Consider the following 22,388-nt stretch of genomic DNA (forward strand, 5'->3'; position numbering starts at 1 on the left):
TTTTTCGGCTCCACCTGGCCTCTACCTGCCCTCCATCACCACCGAGTCCGACTGATGGTTTACCGGCGCTCCAGAAAAGACGCTTCGTGGGCCAAACCAACTTAAACTTTGGGAAGGGGGGGATTCCCTCAGATGGTAGAACCCATCTGATCTACTGTGATGTAGGGGCTGCGCTGTCAGAAGAATGAATGCAAGAAGAAAAATAGAAATGTGACAGATGTGTCAAAATTATTTTTCCCAACCGGCCCAAACTCGAGATTGACATGAGCCGGCCCATCGGGAATCCTCCCGAATCTCCCGATTAGCCACTCCGGGCTTGTCAGTGGTCACAGGACGCTGCCCACGGGGTGCTGTTGGCTGGATGTTTTTGATTGGTGGACTATTCTCAGTCCAGCAGGGACAGTGAGGTGTTTAAAAACTCCATCTGCATTGCTGTGTCTTATCCACTCATACCAGCACAACACACACTAACACACCACCACCATGTCAATGTCATGGCAGTGCTAAGAATGATCCACCACCCAAATAATACCTGCTCAGTGGTGGTCCTGTGGGGGTCCTGACCATTGACAAACAGCATGAAAGGGTGCTAACAAAGCATGCAGAGAAATAGATGGACTACAGTCAGTAATTGTAGAACTACAAAGTGCTTCTATATGGTAAGTGGAGCTGAAAATGGACAATGTGTGTAGAAACAAGGTGGTGGTTTTAATGTTATGGCTGATTGGTGTATATTGACATAAACTAGTTTGCATTTACATTCTTTCCTTCATTTTTAATGTTTAGAGGAACTTGTTATTAGTGCCAAGCTCACTGTCATCCCATCCAAGGAACCCCTTTTTACACGCAAGCTGGATTCACTGGAAGTTATCGAAGGCCGGTCGGCACGTTTTGACTGTAAAGTTAGTGGAACACCACCTCCAGAAGTCACATGGACCCACTGTGGTAAGAAAACTACAGCTGCTTTCCTAGCTTTCATACATTAGCACTGGCATTTCTGGGTAAAGTATTTGCTTTTTCTGCTTTTTCTCCTCATCAGAACAACCAGTGGTGGAGAGTGAAAACATTCGATTTCTCACTGAGGGTGGTCATCACTCCCTGCTTATCGCTCATGTTACCCAGCAGTGTGAGGGATTTTACATGACTGTAGCTCAAAATGTCCATGGCCACGTTGAAAGCTCAGCTGAACTCTTCGTACAGGAACCTCGACCAGTAATATCATCTCACATGTAAGATATTCTCCATATCAAGGGTTAATCAGTGTAAACAATGTAGAATTATATGAAAACATATATTATAAACAAATATAATTTTGCTTTATCATGTTTTGATTATTTTACATTACCAGTACAACTGCACCATATAGGCATAAATATGTAGACAACAATATTGCCAACAAGTCTATATAATGAACTGTATAAAAATTTTATATAAGCTTTGACATTTGCAGCCACAGCCTCCTTTTTCGGCTAGACTGTGCCCCTGTGCTCCAAGTTAAATCCTAAAAGACATTGTTTGTCAAGTTGATAAGTTCTAGAGGAACCCTAGTGGCCTGCAAACTCCACTCCATGTCCTGCTCTGCTTTCTCATAAAATGTGATGTAATTTAGTAATATAAAGTCCACAAAGTAATATAAAATAGACACATACTTTTAGACTGAACACAAACAGCTGCACTTTTTACTCCTTACTGAACACATTATTTAATGATTTACTCATGAACAAAGATCTAAGCTATTTCTCGAAAATTTTGAGGTGTACTCTGTTTCATCTCCTTTAATCTTGCATGTTGTGCTCTTTGTGTAATATTTTCAGGAATGCCAGAGTAGTGACAGTACTAAATTTCTTCTATTTTTTATTCTTCTATTTAAAGCATGATCTGCACAGTTAAGGTCTAACCACAGCATCTTAATAAGATTCAAGATAGGACACAGCCTTTCCAAAACCTTAATTTATTTTTTTTCAGCCATTCAGAGGTGGACTTGCTTGTGTTCTTTGGATCATTGTCCTGGTGAATAACCTTTCCAAAACCTTAATTTAGTTTTTCTCAGCCATTCAGAGATAGAGCTTTGGCTCACAAACTGAGGGGTAGACATTCTTCTTAGGGATTTTGAAATGAATGGTTCCATCAGTTATGACATTTATCTAGGTACTACGATGGTAACTTTATGGCAGATGTGATAGGACCTGTGTTTTCCAGAAAGTTAATGTGACTTATCAGTCCACAGAATATTATGCTGTGAGTGCTGTAAGTCTTGGGGATAATGTTTTGACAAATGTGAGATGAGCCAGTGTTTTCCATATTGTGGAATCATGTACACTGCCCCAGGTGGCACGGTGGCTCAGTGGGCAACACTGTCGCCTCACAACAGGAAGGTCTTGGGTTCGATCCCCAGGTGGGGCAGTCTGGGTCCTTTCTGTGTGGAGTTTGCATGTTCTCCCCGTGTCTATGTGGGTTTCCTCCGTTCTCTGTCCATGACTGTGTTTGACATTAAACTTGAGAGTCTTCTGTCATGAATGTAACCAAAGTGTGTAAAACATGACATTAAAATCCTAATAAATAAATAGATAAATAAATGAATAAATAACTGAGGCAAGTGAGGCCTGCAGTTTTTTAGATGTTCCACTGGATTGTTTTGTGACCTCCTGGATGAATCATTGGTGCATTCTTAGTAAACTTTTAGAAGGCTGTCCTATCCAAAGAAAGTTTACTGTTTACTGGATTCCCAGAGTTTTATCAATGGGTTTGTGACCCCTTCTTTTCCATTTCCTGAATTTGAATCTCTTCACAACAATGCCCTATTAACCTTGCCAGACATGTTTTCTTAGGAGTTTATATTAGATTACTGTCAGTAATCGTGCCTGGGTGTGGCTAGTGAAATTAACCACAGTTATTGTCTGAAATGGGTTAAATGGTCTGTTTAATTGGTTTAGTAGCAACGGGGGCAATTTTCCACATAGGGCCAGGTAGGACTGATCAATATTTTTTCTTAAAAAAATGAAATCATTATTTTAAAAAAGTGTGTAGTGTTTACTTGGTTTATTGGTTGGTTATCTAATATTAAAAGCAGTTTGATTATCTGAAACATATAAATGACAAATATGCAAAAATAGAAGAAATCGGGTAGGGGCAAATACTTGTTTACAGTGCTATATCCAACAAATGATTATCCATTCTGTTTACACCTTTTTTGGGTTTTAGGTCGCGTTTGGAGAAGATGCCTTCTATTCCGGAGGAGCCAGAAATGCTGGAGGGAGAAGTGGAGCGCAGGACCATGCCTGACTTTGTCAAGCCTCTCAGCGACCTTGAGGTGGTTGAGGGTAAAGATGCAGTTCTACAGTGTAAAGTCACAGGCATGCCATATCCCACTATCACCTGGTACCATAATGGGCAGAAGATAGACAACACCGAAGACAGGAAGATGACACAGTGTAAGTCAACTGTATACATTTTATAAAAACATTAACTCCACATCAACTTGCAGCCTGTAGTTTTAACTAGAAGGGATCAGTAATGTTATGATAAAACATAGAGATAAAAAATGTCAAGATAACCAAAACCAGCAAGAATTGGTTTAATATCAAGTAGGCAGTAAAAAGGCATCACCCATTGCCTCCAAAACAATCAGTCATACACTTCCTGAATGTTTTTTTTCTTTAGGGATACACCATTGTTTAGGAGGAAAATATATCATTTTCTAGATGCAATTATGAGATAAATATCTAGTTACCAGTGTGTAATTTCCACTTTCCCATTAAGGTTCATTAATGTTTAAATTTGGTGATAGAGAGATTCGGAATGGGGCCATGGAAAGCACTTGACCTCATCCAAGTGTTCATTAAACCACCACTAATCATTTTAGCATTATGTGTGGAAGAATTTTTGTTTCAGAACAGAAAAATATGTTAGCTAGTGTACAAGTGTGAAACAGCATTTATACAGCATTGTTAAGCAATCAATATATTGCATGGCAGCAGACATTGAGGGTTAAAGGCGTTTACTGGCTTCCTACAAACATAGATCTTTCCAGGTATAGAAATATTTTAAAAGTTAAAAAATCAGATCATAATATTTTTTTCCTATTGCTTAGTTGTGCCCCCTACACCAGATTATGTCTGTATGTCTAAACAAATGGAGGACTGACGTGAAGATCAGCAACTTGGCTTGATTACACAATCATGTTCTTATAATTGACATGTCTGTTTCTTTTAACTGACAGTCACCTGCGTTTATTTTCATTCTTGCAGGTGTGGTGCTTTACCTCAGACTTTAGTAGCGAGGTGCGATCAGCCCCATAACAGTGGTTGTAAAAAGACAACAACCCCAATTAAAACTAAAATAACCTAATACTGCATTCTAAAATGATCTAACTAATCTCCTGAAAAAAATCCAATAGAAAATGTATAAAGTATGTTATATTTTTAAGTTAGTAAACGAAACAATGGGCAAACTTAAACTGCAATGCTGCAAAACACATTTTTTCTATATAAGGTGTAATTGCCAACAACTAATATTAATAATTTGTGGTGGTTGAATAGCTGTTTCTGTATCAATGTGTTGTTTTATTATTGTTTATGTTGATTTCCTAGTATATATAAATACATACTTCTCCCCTAAATTAATGAAAAGTACAAAGTCAAAATACCTTGTGTGTCCAGTGCATACAGTGGATATATACACTACAATATATTATTTAAATAAATTATATACAAAAAACAAAAGTGGTTGAATAATTGTTGTTCTGACTGTATGTTTTCTGTGTATGGAATTGCAAGATAGTCCATTTAAGGTCAATCTCTTTCTTATCTTCTGTTATTTTGTTTAATTTATGTATGCTATGTTGCCATTTAACCAATGCTCATTCTTTCATACACCTTCTCTAGACAGGGATGTCCACAGTCTGGTCATTCGTTCAGTATGTCACGGTCACAGTGGCGTGTATAAAAGTGTAATCTCCAATAAAATGGGAAAGTCCACCTGCTATGCCCATCTGTATGTAACAGGTAAGTGGGCACTCTGATTGAGTCATGGTCCAAAATCTTTAAATCTACAATGGTTCAGGTTACTAAAACTATGTTCTTAAATAGATATAATTCCTGACCCGCCTGATGGGACTCCAGTTGTTGAAGGCATTACTGGAAAAACTATCACTATCAGCTGGAAGCCACCGAAAAATCTTGATCCATCTATTGGTAAATTTCTCATTACATATTATGTCATATTAGTACTTTTGTGCCCTTTGTATTAAATAAGTCTTTATTAGTACAGTCAATCTTTACTTTGCTTTTTATCATTTTAAACCCTAGTAAAGTAGAAAAAATGATTTATGATTATTTTATGACTTACGATCTATGATTTATGACTTATATACATATACATACCTCGATAAATTAAGTGTGTATCTATCTAAAAATGGTCTTTCTATTTTGAGTTGTTATTCTTACAGTATTTTTCCATAGAGGTAAATCAATCATTCGTAGGTCCCATGTTTTTGTTTTGCAGTTTGCAGCTGGCTCTAACAATTCTATTATAAATAATCTGCAAAAGTAATTGTAGCATTTGTCATTACACTCATTTGGCAGGATCATAGTCGCAACATATTTATTAATATCAACATGTACATAGTAAGCACAGGGCTTAAGAAGCATTTAGAACAAACAAGTACATTTTGTGAAGTCACTATGTGACACATATTAATTTAATGGTTGCAAGTCAGTGTACATACATGTCATTGCCGAAACTGAACAGAGCTCTGAAATTCTATTCATGAAGGTGTATCCTTTTAACTATTGTTTTCTCACAACTTTCACTTATAGATCCTAGTTCCCTTGTGTATACTGTCCAGCAGCAGGCCTTGGGCTCCATCCAGTGGACAGTCGTAGCATCCAGTCTGACAGAGACCACCTACAGACTGACATCTCTTACAAAAGGAGTCCGATATGCGTTCAGAGTCCTTTGCAGCACAGGAAAAGCTCTCAGCAAACCCTCTCAACCTACTGACCTAGTTCAGCTTTTCGACAGAGGTACTAAAAATCTTTCTAACAGAGCTTTCCATGAGATTTTGAAGTGTGTCCGTAGGATGTTGAAGTGTGTTCATTCAAACAAACAAACAAAAAAAACAGTTCTGAAATCAGGCACTGGTTTTGGATGAGAATGTCTGGTTTGCAGTTGACATTTAAATTCATCCCAGAGATGTCCTAGTCAATCAACTGTTTGCAATGGCAGAAACACCTAGACATACTAACTAGGAGAGATGTCCACATTGTGTATTATTTTTTCAGCCTGAATAATTCGTTCAAAAACACAAAAATGCAATTGTTGTAAGTAGATGTCTTTTATTATGGCTTGAATAAAATGTATGAATATAATTCTAAATGCTGTACAGGTACTTCCTACAACATGTTTTTATTTCTAAACATTATTTCTACAAAAAACATCTGAGTCATGGTTTGAAAGTGATTTGGTTTCACACTCTGGGCTCTAGTTTTATTATTATAATTTTTTAAAATTTTTACCCCTTTTTCTCCCCTTTTTAGCGCATCCAATTGTTCAATTAGCATCGTGCTTCCTCTCTGTCTATGCCGAACCCTGCCCTGACGGAGGTGATTGAAGCTAACCCGTATCCCCTCCGAAACACGAGCAGCAGCCAGATGCATCTTTGCCACCCACACATTGACGAGTTTGGCGCCACCTAGCGTTGCATGCGGAGAGACACACCCTAAGGGCACCCTCTCCCATCTCTGTGTAAGCGCCTCCAATCAGCCGGCAGAGAACGCAATCGCATTCTGACAGAGAGAGACCCACATCCGGTTCTTTGTCCCACCCCCCACATGAGCAACCGGCCAATCGTTGCTCATATAGCCACTCAGCTTCGAACCGGTAAAGCAAGGCTGGATTCGATACGACGCTTCTCAGAATCCAGCCCTGGTTGCAGCGCGTTTCTTTTTACCGCTGCGCCACCTGAGCGGCTATCCAATTTTTTAAGTGACATTTTCAGCCCCATCTATGAGTCAACTGTGGCCTATTTTTGAATGATTCAGACCAGAGCTTGAAATGTCACAGTGTTGAATCATGTACTGTATTTTTATACAACCCCAAATCAGAAAAATTGGAACAGAGTGAAGAATACAAATACAAAATGCAGTGTTTCTTATGATTACTTTATTTATTTATTTATTTTTTTATGCAGTTTCTCCCCCTTTTTCTCCCTTTTAGCACGTCCAACTGCCCGATTGCATCATGCTTCCTCTCCACCAATGCCGATCCCTGCTCTGATTGAGGTGAACAAAGCTAGCCCACGCCCCCTCCAACACGTGGGCAGCATGCCATATGCATCTTATCACCTGCACTTTGACGAGTGCAGTGCAGCTCAGCGTTGTGTACAGAGAGACACACCCTGAGAGCACTCTTTCTCATCTCTGTGCAGGTGCCATCAATCAGCCAGCAGATGTCGTAATTGCACCAGTCATGGGAGAGAGACCCCATCCGGCTTAGTCCCGCCCATATCTGAACAACAGGCCAATCGTTGTTCATGTGGCTGCTTAGCCTTAGCCGGCAGGCAGAGCTGAGATTCGATACGATGTATTCGAGATCCCAGCTCTGGTTCCAGCGTGTGTTTTTACCGCTGCGCCACCTGAGCGGCATGATTACTTAAATTTTTATTTCACTGCAGACAGTATGAACCCAATGTATTTCATGTTTTGTCCAATTTTTTTAAAACCCATTACTAGCCCTAAATTGCTTTCATTCCAACTTTTCTGGAATGTGTTGAATTGTCCTGGGTGATTCTCCCTTCAATTATTATTATATTTTATTTGCATTTTCCATACTGTCTCAAGTTTTTTTTTTTTTTTTTGGGGTTGTAAGAAAGAAAAAACATTAAAAAAAATTAATATGCTATAAATATGTAATATGCTATAAAAATGTTTGGTTGTTTTTTATTTATTTCAGGACAGTACTTGCACAATGCCCCAGTCATACTGGACAAGCCTAATGTTGTGTATGCTGTAGAGAACCAGCCTCTTACCATTTCAGTAACTCTCAATCATGTCCAAGCAACAGTCACTTGGAAAAGGTAATTTAATTGTGTGTTTAATTTTAAATAAAATGTGTGTTAATTGAGTCAGTGTTTTCCACTCTAGATTTGTTTGATCATTATATAATATAAACAGAAACACATGTAAAGAGTTACAGCATTTTCAATAAGCAGGTGAAATAGTAATAGGTGAGGGAATTATGATTGGGTATACTATGAGGATCCACCAATAGATCAGTCCTTACAAGAAGTAATGGGTTGTGGCTCACCACTTTGTGCCAAACTTTAGGAGACAATTGCCAACATAAAAAAAAAAACATTATTTACTCTTTATTTTGAAAAGATTAAGGGAATCTGGAGAGATCTTAGTCTATGTAGGGCAAAGCTGGAAACCATTGTTGGATGAGTGTGACCTTTGAGCCCTCACATGGCAGACTCTGATAAATTGTAGCCATATGGGATCAATAGTACTTTCGAAAACCATTGGCTCATAACACAGTTTGTCACTGCATCAAGAAATGCAAAAAGAAAGCTGAACATCAATTCTATGCAGAAATGTGTGTCATGGTCAGATTAGTTAACAGTTCGTCTTGTTTTTGGGAAAAATGGACCTCGAGATTTCTGTGCCTAAGATGAAAAGGACCATCCAGACTGTTATCAGAGAAAGATGCAAAAGTCAGCATCTGTCATGGTATGTAGGTGCATCAGTGTCCATGCTACGGGTGACTCGCATATGTGTGAAGTTACCATTGACAGTAGTATCTATCCACATTACAAGGGTGAAAACTGATTTGATTTTAAGTGCCATGAAGTTACATGAGAATGATTTTAATTAAGATTTTTTTTTAATCATTAGATTCCATTCTGATGCCAGGCCAATGATTTTCAGGTCTAGGCCTAACCATTGTACTTTTTATTTGTACGGTTTATTTGTTGGCTTACACAGGAGAGGCAATGAACTTCTGAACAAGCCTGGTGCATATGAGATATTTATGCCAGATGATGACCAACATGCTTTAAGGATATGCAGGGTGAAAGCAGGAGACATTGGGCAGCTGATTTGCACAGCAAACAACCAGTATGGAAGTGACCTTTGCACTGTCACATTTACAAGAGCAGGTAAAACAACTTTACATTCATACCACTATAGCTGTGACAACAACCTAAAAGCATGTATTCCAATATGCTCCCAAACACACCCAGCCATTTTACACCTTATGGTATGGTACTGTATGGCCTCCTAATTTTTGAGTTCATGCTTTTTAGCTACAACCATTTCTAACATCTTTCTGTTCGAGCAATACTGTGTCCCTGTATACAAAGCGAGATCCAAAAAAGCATAGTTTTACCAGTTTGTCAGACTTTTAGAATGAATTAAAACATTGACTGGTAGCGAGGTCTTTCCATTTAACATCGCTGTTTGATTATACAAATGTTCTTTTGACTAAATTTAAAATTCCACAGACACTAAAAGCCCTGTTAAAGCTCTCTTGGAACATACTAAAAACATACTACTACTCTTAGACATACTAATTCCAATTAATTTTGAAAGAAGTGTCCAACAAGCTTATGGTTGGGTGTCAACACACTTTTGGCCATAATTGTAAATAATTGATTTTTGGTACTGTTTCTCTAGCGCCACCTGCTTTTGAAACCATCATGGAGGACTTGGATGTGTGTGTTGGTGAAACACCTCGCTTAGTTGTGGTTGTCAATGGTAGACCTGAACCAGACATCCTTTGGTACAAGGTGAGCTTTTGCGCTATGCTACCACTACATTACATGGTGAAAAAAATTGTTCTCTCTTATGTAGACCATGAATAGGGTTTTCATTAATGGCAAGTGTTATTTTGATTGGTGTTACCCACACTGCTATTGAAACTGTAAACAAAAGAAACATGTTTTAAAGGGATGATTCAGGCCTTACTATTTGCCTGCGCTACATAATGGGAGCTATAAAAGTTGTTGGTGCTTGTCATGTTCTGCACAGGAAAAGCTTGCCCATTATGTGTTGTACATACAGTAGCTAATGATTGTTGTACATGCATTTATAGGACAATAATAGTACAAACTCCATTTCCAGAAAACACGTTGTGTAAAAAAGAAGAATCTATGATTTGATCATTCTCTTGATTTTTTTTAACTGACCCAAGCAGGAATAAAAAAGATTTCCAATGTTTTCACTGATTAACTTTATAGTATTTTGTAAATAGAAACAAATTTAGAATTTGATGCCTGTGTTTACCTCTGCCTTCCACCATATTTCTTATTAAAGAGACTTTTTAATTGACTGGGAACTGAGGACCCTTTTCCACCGACTCGGATCCGGCTCCGTTCCAGTTCGCGAACTTCATTTTGAACCAGTTCCGCGTGTTTCCACCGAAAAAAAGAGGTTTCAAACAGCGAGCTAGCGTTCTAATCTGGCACCACAGAATACTTAATTTTCAGTGTGAACCGTGATGTCATCTGTGGGCGTGTCACAGTGTAGAGGTTTGGGTGCTTTCATATGAGAAGCTGCTAAGCTGCTTTGGCGCTAAACCTTCATCTTTTAAAGTTCACCTGATTAAATTTTGAGCCAGTTTGCCGCTGATATTCACTGATATTTTCAAAGCGATTAACTCTTTGATTTGACGTGGTAAAAGTGACCCGGACAGTACGAAAAACGCTTAACGTGAAAAATAAAGCTTAATGTGGCTTGTTGTACTAAAACAATGACCGATTCATTTTGGCAGTGCAGAGCACTTATAACCAGTAATAACCGAGAGAAATTTAGTGTTCCTGTGTTGTAATTTTAGTACATTAAGCCACGTTACTCTTTTTTTACCTAAAGCTTTTTCAACTCTCCCGAGAAGCGGATTTAGAACCCCGAGTGGCAAAAGTTGATTTGAAGGTTATTTTACACAAATGGATGTTCGTGTCGTAAAACTTTAGCGATGTTTTATTGCTCAAGCCGAGCGCTGAGCAAATTGGCTATTTGCACTGAGGGTCGCAGTGAAAGCGAAAACTACTCTTTACTTTCGTTGTGTAACGCCCACCGTTGATGACGCATGGTTGGTCCCCAAAAACTGGTGGAACCGCGCGTTGGTTCTCTACAAAACACCAAGGTTCGAAGAAACCTGAACAGAAAAGCGCTAAATGCTGTAATCTGCCAAGTGTGAATTTTCTCTTTTCTTGCTTAATATGAGACTTCAGCTGCTTAACCATGGTTGCCACTGTCTGTTTACATAGCTACACTGTTGTACAGAATGAGACCTGGCATTGTCTTGCTAAAATAATCATGGTTTTCCAGGAAAAAATGTGCCTTGATGTGCACATGCAAGTCACCCATGCTCTGGACACTGACGCGTACCCCCATACTATGACATATATTGGCTTTCGCACCTTTCACTGATAATAGTAACACTGACCTTGCACATTCAACTGTGTTTTTGCGATCTTTTCAAATTACCTGAATCATAATAGCACAGTATTATGAATGGTAGATGCTGAGAGACTAAACTAGTTGCAATCTTGCATTGAGAAATGTTTATTTTGAACAGATTGGCAATTCTCTCCTGACGTTTAGTACAAAGTGGTGAGCCATGAGCCATCATTGCTTGTAAAGACAATGTCGTTTGGTGGATCCTCCTTTTAGACCCAATCATGATTCCCTTACCTGTTCGCCTGCTTATTGTTCACTGCATTTCTCAACTTTTTTGGAAATGGGGTTTGTAAACTATGTATGTCTTTATTTTAGGACAATGTACTACTTGCTGAAAGCAGTCATTTCACTTTTGTGTATGACGACCAAGAGTGCTCCCTTGTGGTCCTTAACGCCCAGCTTGAAGATTCAGGAGTCTACACATGCACAGCTAAGAACCTGGCAGGAGAAATTTCCTGCAAGGCTGAACTCACCGTCCATGAGGGTAACTGATCTTCAGAAATAAATAGCAATAGTTTATCACCCTTTATTCAAAGCCTCGTTTAAATGCTTATAAATTAGGTTTAAATGTAAATACATACAGGCATAAGTTAGAGACCACTAGCAAATTAACAATAAAGAAAGATAATAAGAATTTACTGTCTACACCATTACATTTTCTTCATATTTGTTATGTTCAATATTTGTTTTTAAAAACTAACAAGCCACAGAGCTCAGACGTTCCAAACACCTGACATGCAGCATGCTTCTTGCCATTATGTCACAATATGTGACAGTATGTGCCAGCTGTGACAATGCTCCTACTTACTGTGATAGCATTTCACATATTATCTGCTTTTTTCTTAAATAGTGTTTGTGTTATTTTTGCTGTTTGTTATTTTGTTATTTGTTATGCAAATTACTGACAATATAATGTGAGTCAAGATTCCATGTGACAAATAGAAGCTTATGTAGATATTAACATGCCTGTTTAATGTTATGGGATGGCAGGAGGACAGTACTGTGTTTAAACTTGCATATTAATGTACATTTATAAATACATAAATAGTAATGAAATCTTAGTTATCTTGGGCAAAACATACTAAACTTGTTACTCAACATAAATTATTGCTAGTGGTTTGAAATAATCTATTATTGGGTACATTATGAAGCACCACCTTTGGCACCTCTTCTGTGATGAAATTCTATGCAATTTTGGATTGTGTCTACATATTTGTGCACATTTAGTCAAATGATCATTTATGAGGTCAATCACTAATCCAAGAACCCCTTCCCCCCCAAAAAAAATAGTTCTACCTTGAAGTGGTAGGTACTGTAATATAATTTTTTTACATTTATGGCATGTATCAGATGCTTTATCCAAAGTAACTTACAATTATGACCAAGTACAATTAAAACAATTAAGGGTTAAGGTCCCAGGGCTCAGGGGCCCTTGTGGTGGTGGTCGGACTTGGATTGCCACTACAAAATCAAGCCTAACTGAAGTCTGTTGCAAATAACATGGAAATAGAAAAGTCCTTTCAGACCTTGCGCTGTGCACAGGACTACAAAGGGGAAAACATGTAGTTTTATTTTAAGCATGTAAAACATGTAAATGTTAAAATTCATATAATAGAGTTGAACACCTGAATTCAGGAAGGAAAGGATGTCCACATACTTTTGGCCATATAGTGAGACATTTAGTGGATAGAGAACTAATTAAACAACAATTTGATAGTGGATACAAAAACATTAAAATTCATGTTTCTTGTTATAAAGTTAAACAGGCCGTGGAGAAAGAGCAGATGGAGGATGAGGGAACCATCCTGAGACGGTTGCGTAGGCTGACAGATTATTATGACATCCACAAAGAAATCGGCAGGTCTGGACTCTGCTATATATTACATATTACACAAAAAATAAAATATATATTTTAACATGCAAGTTTTTTTTTTATTATGTCTGCGGTTTTTTTTTTCAGGGGGGCTTTTTCATATGTTAAGCGGGTAACCCCAAAAAAAGCAAAGTTGGAATATGCTGCCAAGTTCATCTCAGCTCGAGCCAAAAGGAAAGCCTCTGCCTTAAGAGAGATGCAGCTCTTGGCTGAGTTGGACCATGAAAGAATCGTCTACTTTAATGATGCATTTGAGAAGAAGAATGTTGTAGTTATCATCACTGAACTGTATCCTTGTTCTTCTTTTCTGCTGTGTTACACTTAAAATATCAGTGGTTCTTTACATTTACTAACCTTAACTGCTATAAAGCTGTCACGAGGAGCTTTTAGAAAGACTGACAAAGAAGACCACTGTCTTGGAGTCTGATGTTGGTTCTCACTACACTACACTACATGGCTAAACCATATGGATCCAATTTTTCATTAAGTCTTGCTGCTTGTTTTGTAGATTCGGTCCTGCATAAGGCAGATTTTAGAGGGACTTTCCTACCTACATCAGAACAACATCATTCATTTAGACATAAAGGTATAAAAATATATAGAATAACAAATTTTTTTTTTTTTATTACTGATGATGATAAAGCAGTAAATACTGGTTTGTTATTTCAGCCTGAAAACATTCTTATGGCAGACCAAAAGAGTGATCAGATTAAGATTTGTGATTTTGGCAACTCCATAAAGATCACACCAAATGAACTGCAATACTGTAAATATGGAACTCCTGAATTCATTGCTCCTGAAATTGTCAATCAAACACCTATCTCCAAAGCCACAGACATCTGGTATAAAGCTAAGTTTTATTTATTTATTTTTATTATTGAGCTTTTACTTTTATCTAACGATTTTTACCTGACTTTGTTCTTACTCATAGGCCAGTGGGAGTTATTACATATTTGTGGTAAGTGTTATTGTTTTTTCTTGGTTAATATATAGATGATTATATCAGACACATACTATAAATAAAAGTCAATAGAATTTATGTTAAAATATCTAAGATGCAGCATGTGTCTGTTGCAGCCTCACTGGAGTATCTCCATTTGCTGGAGAAAATGATAAAGACACACTGCTCAACATCAGGAACTCTAATGTGGCGTTTGAAGAAAGCATGTTTTCAGACCTATGCAAAGAAGCAAAAGGATTTGTCATTAAGCTACTTGTAGTGGACAGACTGTAAGTACTTGTACTTTATAACAATATTTACAGAACTGTGTCAATGCATAGTTGTTAAAAAGAATTATTTTAGTTTACTTAAACTTATTACAAAAGTCTTTACTTTACTTTCAGTAAAAAGACATTGTTTAAAACATAAGGTTTTACATAACGTGGTGCCACCTCTAGCAAAAATAAATATAATTGTCACTTATCACTTTCTATAATGTTATATAATAGAAATTAAACTATTGTTGTATTTATTATTATTTAACCTTGACATTTTTTCAGCCCAATCTTTGTGGCAAAACTGCATTAAATAAGATACATTAATGCCAAGAAAGTTACATTTACTGCTTGTTTTAAATTCTTTCCCAGTATCTGTTAAGTTTAAATCAGGATTAAGCTCAGGCTACTCCAGAATTTCTAATGTGTTTATGTTTAGCCATACAGGTGTATTCTCACTGTAATGTTGTATAGCCAGAGCTTTAACAGATAATCTAAGACATTTTAATTATGTTCTAAAACATTTTACACACTTTCTTATGTTTCTATATATTTGATTTTGAAACGGTATAATTGCCACTTTTTGCCATTTTTATCAGTCTACACTTAATCACCCCAGTGGAATTTAAAAAAAAGTTTTTTAAAAATAAACTAAAAACTGAAATTTACAAAAGTATTCATTTAATAAGTACTTTGTAGAGGCCTGTGACAGTGTTTGACACTTACAGCTGCAAGTGATCTCTACAAGCTTTGCACTCTTAGATTTAGGCAGATCCATTTAAGCTCCACCAGACTGGATGGTAAGCATATGAGAATTGCCGTCTTCAGATCTTGCCACTGATTTAAGTCTGTGTTTTTTCTGTGTCACTCAAAAATGTTGATAGATTTGCTCTAAAGCCCTCCAGTGTTGTTTTGCCTTTTAAATTGTTGCCCAAGACTGAGTTCATGTGCACCCAGAAGGAAGATGTCCTCTAGGATGTTCATGTATTTGGCTGTATTCATTAGTCCCTCACTTCTTTTGGGTCTTCCTGCCCCTGCTGTTAAGAAGCACTCTGATATCATCATGTACCTGTTTTACTAGACATAGTACTTGCTGCTCTGTTTGAAGAGTTCAGGTTGCACCTCATTAGACCAGAGAACCTTTTTGCTCATGTCCTTTACAAGCCAGTTAGCAAACTCTAAGCGGACTGTCATATCCAGAAAACTCTAAAAATGTTTTCACTTCATCTTTATGGGTGATTGTTAAATCAACTCAAAATTAAATTAACATCATAATGAAGTGTGTAAAAGCTCAAGGGTCTGAATACTTTCTGAATCCACTGAATGGCCACATGTGAACGACTGCCACAGTGTCAAATGATGTATTTTATACCACTGTAGTCAACATTTGACATTATCACTGTTTATTTAGCACTTAAGCTTGTATGCAGATAATTAGTCATGGAAACCCCAAAACACCTCCCATGAACATTTAATTTACAAACCTGCTTTTAGAGACAGCTCCACAGTGAGTGTTGCAACTGAGATCAGGTATCTCTTACTAAGTGTGTCTGTGACCTTTTGTGTCTGAGCTGTTGTTGCTTCAAGCTGTTTCCACTTTGCAATAAATTTTACACTTGAGGTCAATTCTAGCAACTCTTGAAAGGACCACCGATGACCAGATATTATTTGAGTGGTGGATTATTGTCAGCACTGCAGTGACACTGATGGGGTAAAAATGTGGTAATAATCTGGTAGTGTGTGCTGTCTTTGTATAGATGTATCAGGTGCAGCATTGTTTGAGATTTTTAAACACCTCAGTGTCAATGCTGCGAGGAGAATATTGCTAAAAGCAAAAATATAAGTCAACAGCATCATGTGATCGAAAAGTGTCCACTGACAAAGACTAAAGGAAGATGCATGAAAACACACATGTAGAAAAGAAAATAGCTTTAGTCTCTAAAAGTACACTTACAACGAGTGCTAACATGACATGTTTTTAATGAAGAGGGTTTAATCATCCCCCAAATAATATACAAATAATAAAATATCTGAATATATTAGCTGTTAGGGGTGTCGACATACCTTAAGACATGTTATGTATTAATAACTTATTTTCATTTTGTATATAACTGGTTAACATTTTGTTGGTGAGTTTGGTCATGCAACTACACTTCATATATTTGTTCCATTTCAGAAGGCCTGATGCCAGTGAATGCCTCCATCATCCATGGTTTAAGGTAAGCAGTAGATCCTTTATTGTGTTTATAAACAAGATGTATTAACATGCAAACTGGTTCAAAATAGCATAATTCATCCTGCACTTTTGGTTAAGAAATTTTCTCTTGTCTTTATTAATTAAGCAACACTACTTAATGTCAGGTGTCTGTGAGCTCAAGTTTATAAGCAATTTTTCTTGCATAGGTATCAATAATAATTGTTAAACAAGAATCACAAACACCATATACTTCCTTGCCAGTCCAGTAAGTTTAATAATTTGCAAGTGGAAACTCTGGACAGGTGTTTGGGACAAGATTTTAAAACATGTCTCTCTAGATTGCAAATCTGGAAACCTGCAGGATGACCTAAAACAGCAAGAACAACAGTTACAGAGAGTGCAATAAGGAACTAAACTACAATACTACATTACAACAATTTCCAGTACATTCCATAACTCCTGTATTGATAATTTCAACAACTACTGCAAGTCCCCATGCTCTAAAGTAGCAAAGCATCCCCCCACCACTAACAACACCATGTTTCACTGTTAATGAAATGTTCTTATGGTTATTAAAATGCTATCTTTATGCCAGTTCTACTCTGATCAGTAGGCAAAATTATCTATTTTCTTAAGCATTATTACTGTTGTACTAAGAATAAAACAAATAAAAATTTGGTTTTGTGGCAACACTATCTGAAAAGAAGTATGTGCTGGATCATGAGTATCTTGTTTGTAAGGTTTTGGTTGGAACTAGCATTGATTGCATTAAAAGAAAATTAGGTAAAAAGATCCCTCCCCCACCTCAAAAACTAAGGGATTGCTTGGATAAAATGAAGTGGGCAGTGCAAAGGGTCTTCCCCAAGTATTTTAGCTTTATCAGTGTAAAACATTAGGATTTCTTTCCCTCATTTTTCTTTCTTTTGAAGACTCTGATAAAAGGAAAAAGCATCAGCACAGCAGCACACAAGCAAGTTTTGGCCAAGCGCAAATGGCAGGTGAGTTTAAAACCTCTAGTTGAAAATGATGAAGATATATAGATAACCTTCTAAAAATTTCTAATTGCTGTTTATTTGCTATTTCAGTGTTCACTAATCAGCTACAAGTCCAAGATGATGATGAGATCCATCCCAGGGCTGCTTGATGATTCCTCCAGTCATGTGTCCCTTGCCATTCCTAGGAATCACAAAGAGGGTTCACCACCCCTATCATCCTCCTCGGACTCTGATGAAGATATTGATGAGCTTCCCTTCATACCCATGCCTCTCACAATGATGTTTTCTGGTTCCCGCATGTCTTTGACTGAGATCCATGAAGAGGAGAATGTTGCTGGAGCCTGTAAGGGCACCTCCCAGAGCCTCCGTCAGAATGGGAATGCTATTGAATGTGAATCATCTAATCAAGAAAAGAATGTTAAACACAAAGATATTGTGGATAGTTCTGAACAACCAGAGCTGAACGAATTAAGTGCAGAAGCAGAGCAGGCTTCAGCTAAAGCCAGAAGGCGAGTAATGCGCAGGGGAAGTTCTGCTGACAGTGCCCTTATTCTTCACATCACACCTGAGGATACTGCTGCTAATGAGGCTTCAGAAGAAGATCAGAAGTGCATGAAAAAGGCAGTATCTATGGAGATTCCATGTAGGAGCAATAGTCCCAGCCCTGGAAAACTGAAGCAGGAGGACTATGCCCTGAAACTGGAACTTCTAAGGCAGAGGCTGCTTAGAGGTGGTTCTGTGGATAAGAAAATGAGTGGGCTCCGGGGTCCCCTGTTTGAGACTCTGGGGGTTGATGATGAAAAACAAACTGCCTCTTTGGATCGCAAATTACAAAAAGCTAAAACAGGTGCCACCATAAGCGAAGAGAACAAACCCAAGGTGTTTCAGAAGAGCTTCTCCTTTACTCAGGGTGATCCTGAACCCGTGTCAATGCACAGAAGATTTGGGGCTCCACTGGAGATTCCATCATCTCATTCTGAGGAGAGACTCCAAGAAATTGAGCAAACCAAGTTAGAATCACAAACTAAGATTCTACCTGAGACTTCTATCAAATCACATCTTCCAGAGTCAAAAGATCAACAAGTAACAGTGGAAGAGATAAACAATACTATGGGTCCAAATAAGCATTTCTCTCAGTCATTGTTGCAGGACAAAAATATCAAAATGGAGAAGACTAAAGAGGTTTTGGCTCCATTACATTTGCAAACTAAAGAAAGTAGATATCTTTCTGAATCTATACTCCTGCAGGACCTGGGCGCAACTAATGCCAGTTTGGTGCAAACAGATGGCAAAAGTTATTCAGCACAGCTTGCTCCAATCCTGAAAATCACAGAACCAGAAACTTCATCCACCAAAGAACACCCTGCTGTTTTTGCTAAAGTTGCTTCTGCACAAAATCCAACTCTCAGAACTAACATAAAAGACATTGATTCAGAAGAAGTCTTTGAATCGAAGTTCAAGAAACGAGAATCCTCTTTAACACGTGGCTTTAAGCGCCTTACCAGGACAAAGTCAGAGGAAAAATCTTCTGTCTTTGCCCGGAAATCAGGTGAAGAGGTTTATCGACCAGGGCCAACCGGTGCACCACTTGAGTTTGTGTCAAGAGGATTGCAAGAAAAATCCAAGTCATTCCAAGACCTTAGAGAGATAGACAGAGATGCTGGCCTAGGAATAACAGGCAGGTTCTCTTTGCGTGCAAAGAAATTATCAGCCACTGACAGAAAAGAGAAAAAGTCAAAAGATGAAAATCAAGATGCATCTGTTTCCAGACGAAGAGTGACTTGGGCTCTGGGGCGCAGTAAGTCTCTGGACAAAAGAATGACTGATGCTGTGGTCTCTGATTTTGATAAAGACTCCAAAGAGAGTCTTGAAAGTGAAAGCAAAAAGGTACCTGAATCTCCAGTTTTTGCAATGCGACGCAAATTTGAATCAAAAGTTTCCAGTATATCAGACAGAATACGTAGTAAATCACAAGAAAAAAAGGAAAGTAGGAAACCACAGCAAGAAATAAATGAGGAGAAACAGAACATCAAGAAGGTCAGTGATTCACCGGTTCTAGCAATGCGCAAGAAGTTTGAGTCAAAGGTTCTTGGATCATTAAGAAATCACTCAGAAGACCGGAGTGGGGAAGATAAAAGAAAGAAAACAGGGCTCAGTCAGTCTCAGTCTGAAGGAAGTAGTTTAAATAAAATGGACATTCCTGAGAATCTGTTGGTGACACAAACAGCCTGCACAATATCCAAAGAGTCCCTAGACTCTACATCAAGTGCCCAGTCTACAAAATCATCTCACAGTATGTGGTTTTTCTTATTTATAATCATATTTATCTTTTAATATTCATCTTCATGCTACCGATGGCCAGTATAAAGATGTGGCAGGCATGCATGCAACATTTGTTGGAGAAGGCGTGTGTTAGCTACCAGTCCTCCTCAGCCAGCAAAATCAACATATGAGGCAGAGGTTGCCAGAGTACACAGGGATATTGAGAATATTTAAATTGGGCACAAAGAGGCAACTCAACACCTTATATACTGTTTAAGCTTTTGCTTCAAAAGTTGCCTAAAAATGTGCAGTTTTTGGTTTTGTAGTATTGGTTGTACTTTCAAATTGTGACATATACATGCTATATGCCATGTACCTCTATGCTAGTGGAATTAGGGTCTGCTAACAGTGTGTCTAAGCATTTCTCAGTAAGCATTTCTCACTAAGCATTTCTCACTATCACTAGTCTGTACTAAAGTCTGAATGTGCTCTTCTAATTATAAAATCTCCTCCATCTGACTAACAACAGTTAATTATCACTAATGACGGAGAGAGAATAACTAAACATACCAAACTCAGCACTGGGAACCAGAGCTGCTGCAGGAGCCATTATAAAAATAAAGAAGGTACTTAGCTTATATTGATGAGTTGAAGTGCTGTTTGGGATGGATCCTCTGAGGTTTCTATTAGTAATTTCAGAAACACCTTTAATACCAGGTTGGAAAACGTGTTAATTTGGCAGAATAAAATAGTAAACAAAGATGTGCAGCATTCTGACGCAAGTACAACGAGTTGTCTGGCAACAGATTTCAAACAAGCAAGAACAGAGCTTTAAGATAAATGGAGTAAAGCACTATATATCTAAAAATGTTATAATATTAACTAAAAACTAAAAATGGAAAGTTACTTAGATAGTTGGCTTCTAATATCTACAAACGACCTATTTACAGAAAAAGCATCAACCACATGATAAGCCACATATAAGATAATACAACACTTTTTTGAGCTTTTGTTATATACCTTAATTATTAAATGTTATTGTGTGTTGAATAGTGTCAATACTATTTAGGTTCTGTTTTGTTCTTGCTGGTACACTGAAAGAGTACTTTTGTAATTACTTTTTATCAGCCCCTGAAAGTGATCGCAGGTCTCGATGGGACAGATGGGGATTATCAAGAACTAAGAGGGACAGGACTCCATCTCAGTCAAGCATTCCCCCATCTCCTAAAGACGACGGTAACCATGCCTCCTCTTACCAGCGATCTGCCTCTGGTACGTCATTATTATAGTTAAGCTTTTATTATGTTTTTGGCTTGATAGACTGTTGACAAGGGCATTAGAAATACGAATGGTACTACAGTACCCTAATAAAATAGTGCCATTAAACTCTGAGAAACATTATGTGTTAATAAAATTCTAAGAAATACCAAGGAAGTATGTATTAAATTAAAAATGTCAAAATAATTATGTATTTGCAAACTGATTTTTTTCTGCATGCCTGCATGTATATAATATGTATTCTTATTATTGAGCTCAGGTACTTTAGTCACACAAAGTGCTAACAGATGTGCACTGTACAGTCAAAACATCATAAACATCTGCCTAATATGCTGTCAAAACATTTCTGGACCACTGAGGCAAAATGTTCTGTGGTATCTGGTACCAGGACATTATCAGCAGGACATTTTAACTTGTGCATTGTGGGGTGGATTGTCATTAGACCAGGCGACCTTTTTCAGTTGCTCCTATGTCTGATTCTCATGTCTGTGTGATCATTGTAGGGACTTTCAGTAGAAAACTGGAGTTGGCCTGGGCAGTTTTAACTAGCCTGTAATTACGCAACTCCCCAGAAACTACACAGAAATTTTTGATGCAGTGTGTGTTATGACACATTCACTTCATCATCTGTAATAAAATAATCTGAAATTTCAGAAACAGTAATTTCTCTGTTGTTCTGTACCAGATGTGATAGGCTTCATGTCCAGCTGTTTGTCCCTTTTTGGATTACTGTCACTAGGTATTAACCAAGGCTGCCTTCAAGCACTCCTTGCTATTTTAGAGATTTTAGAGATTGATGGCATCTGCACACAGAGAGGAATAATGTTGATCAGGGTGTGGCTCTCTGTGCACAAGGCTGATTGGCATATGAACTCTCCTCGTGCAGATGAAAAGATGCAGTCGGCTACTGCTCACGTGTCGGAGGGGCATGTGTCAGATCGGGGCGGGGTACCGCACCAGTAGAGAGGAAGCATGACGCAATTGGGTAAAAATTGGATGCGCTAAAAATCTTGACAAAAATGGAGAAAAAAAAAAGAAATTATTCAACCAACTTGTCGTGGTTTAATTCCAGTCAAATCAAAATGGGCCAGGTAACTACATATTTGGAAAGA

At 37.8% G+C, this 22,388-nt stretch overlaps 1 protein-coding gene across 1 annotated transcript in view; it reads left to right on the forward strand.

The window, feature by feature from the left end:
* Nucleotides 1-22,388, forward strand: part of spega (striated muscle enriched protein kinase a) — a gene marked incomplete at its 5' end in the record, with an annotated part of 49,750 nt that overhangs the window by 16,391 nt on the left and 10,971 nt on the right. The window contains 21 exons of the mRNA XM_062997639.1: nucleotides 787-945; nucleotides 1,040-1,229; nucleotides 3,202-3,431; nucleotides 4,884-5,003; nucleotides 5,088-5,192; nucleotides 5,817-6,023; nucleotides 7,951-8,074; nucleotides 8,982-9,154; nucleotides 9,672-9,784; nucleotides 11,772-11,940; nucleotides 13,215-13,317; nucleotides 13,417-13,617; nucleotides 13,700-13,757; nucleotides 13,838-13,915; nucleotides 13,999-14,171; nucleotides 14,261-14,287; nucleotides 14,407-14,559; nucleotides 16,721-16,763; nucleotides 17,671-17,739; nucleotides 17,827-20,029; nucleotides 21,127-21,270. Of these exons, the coding sequence (XP_062853709.1) occupies nucleotides 787-945; nucleotides 1,040-1,229; nucleotides 3,202-3,431; nucleotides 4,884-5,003; nucleotides 5,088-5,192; nucleotides 5,817-6,023; nucleotides 7,951-8,074; nucleotides 8,982-9,154; nucleotides 9,672-9,784; nucleotides 11,772-11,940; nucleotides 13,215-13,317; nucleotides 13,417-13,617; nucleotides 13,700-13,757; nucleotides 13,838-13,915; nucleotides 13,999-14,171; nucleotides 14,261-14,287; nucleotides 14,407-14,559; nucleotides 16,721-16,763; nucleotides 17,671-17,739; nucleotides 17,827-20,029; nucleotides 21,127-21,270 (4,842 nt within the window). The remainder of the gene's footprint in view (nucleotides 1-786; nucleotides 946-1,039; nucleotides 1,230-3,201; nucleotides 3,432-4,883; nucleotides 5,004-5,087; nucleotides 5,193-5,816; nucleotides 6,024-7,950; nucleotides 8,075-8,981; nucleotides 9,155-9,671; nucleotides 9,785-11,771; nucleotides 11,941-13,214; nucleotides 13,318-13,416; nucleotides 13,618-13,699; nucleotides 13,758-13,837; nucleotides 13,916-13,998; nucleotides 14,172-14,260; nucleotides 14,288-14,406; nucleotides 14,560-16,720; nucleotides 16,764-17,670; nucleotides 17,740-17,826; nucleotides 20,030-21,126; nucleotides 21,271-22,388) is intronic.

This window comes from Trichomycterus rosablanca, chromosome 6 (genome assembly GCF_030014385.1).
Source record: "Trichomycterus rosablanca isolate fTriRos1 chromosome 6, fTriRos1.hap1, whole genome shotgun sequence".
NCBI classification, from domain to species: domain Eukaryota; kingdom Metazoa; phylum Chordata; class Actinopteri; order Siluriformes; family Trichomycteridae; genus Trichomycterus; species Trichomycterus rosablanca.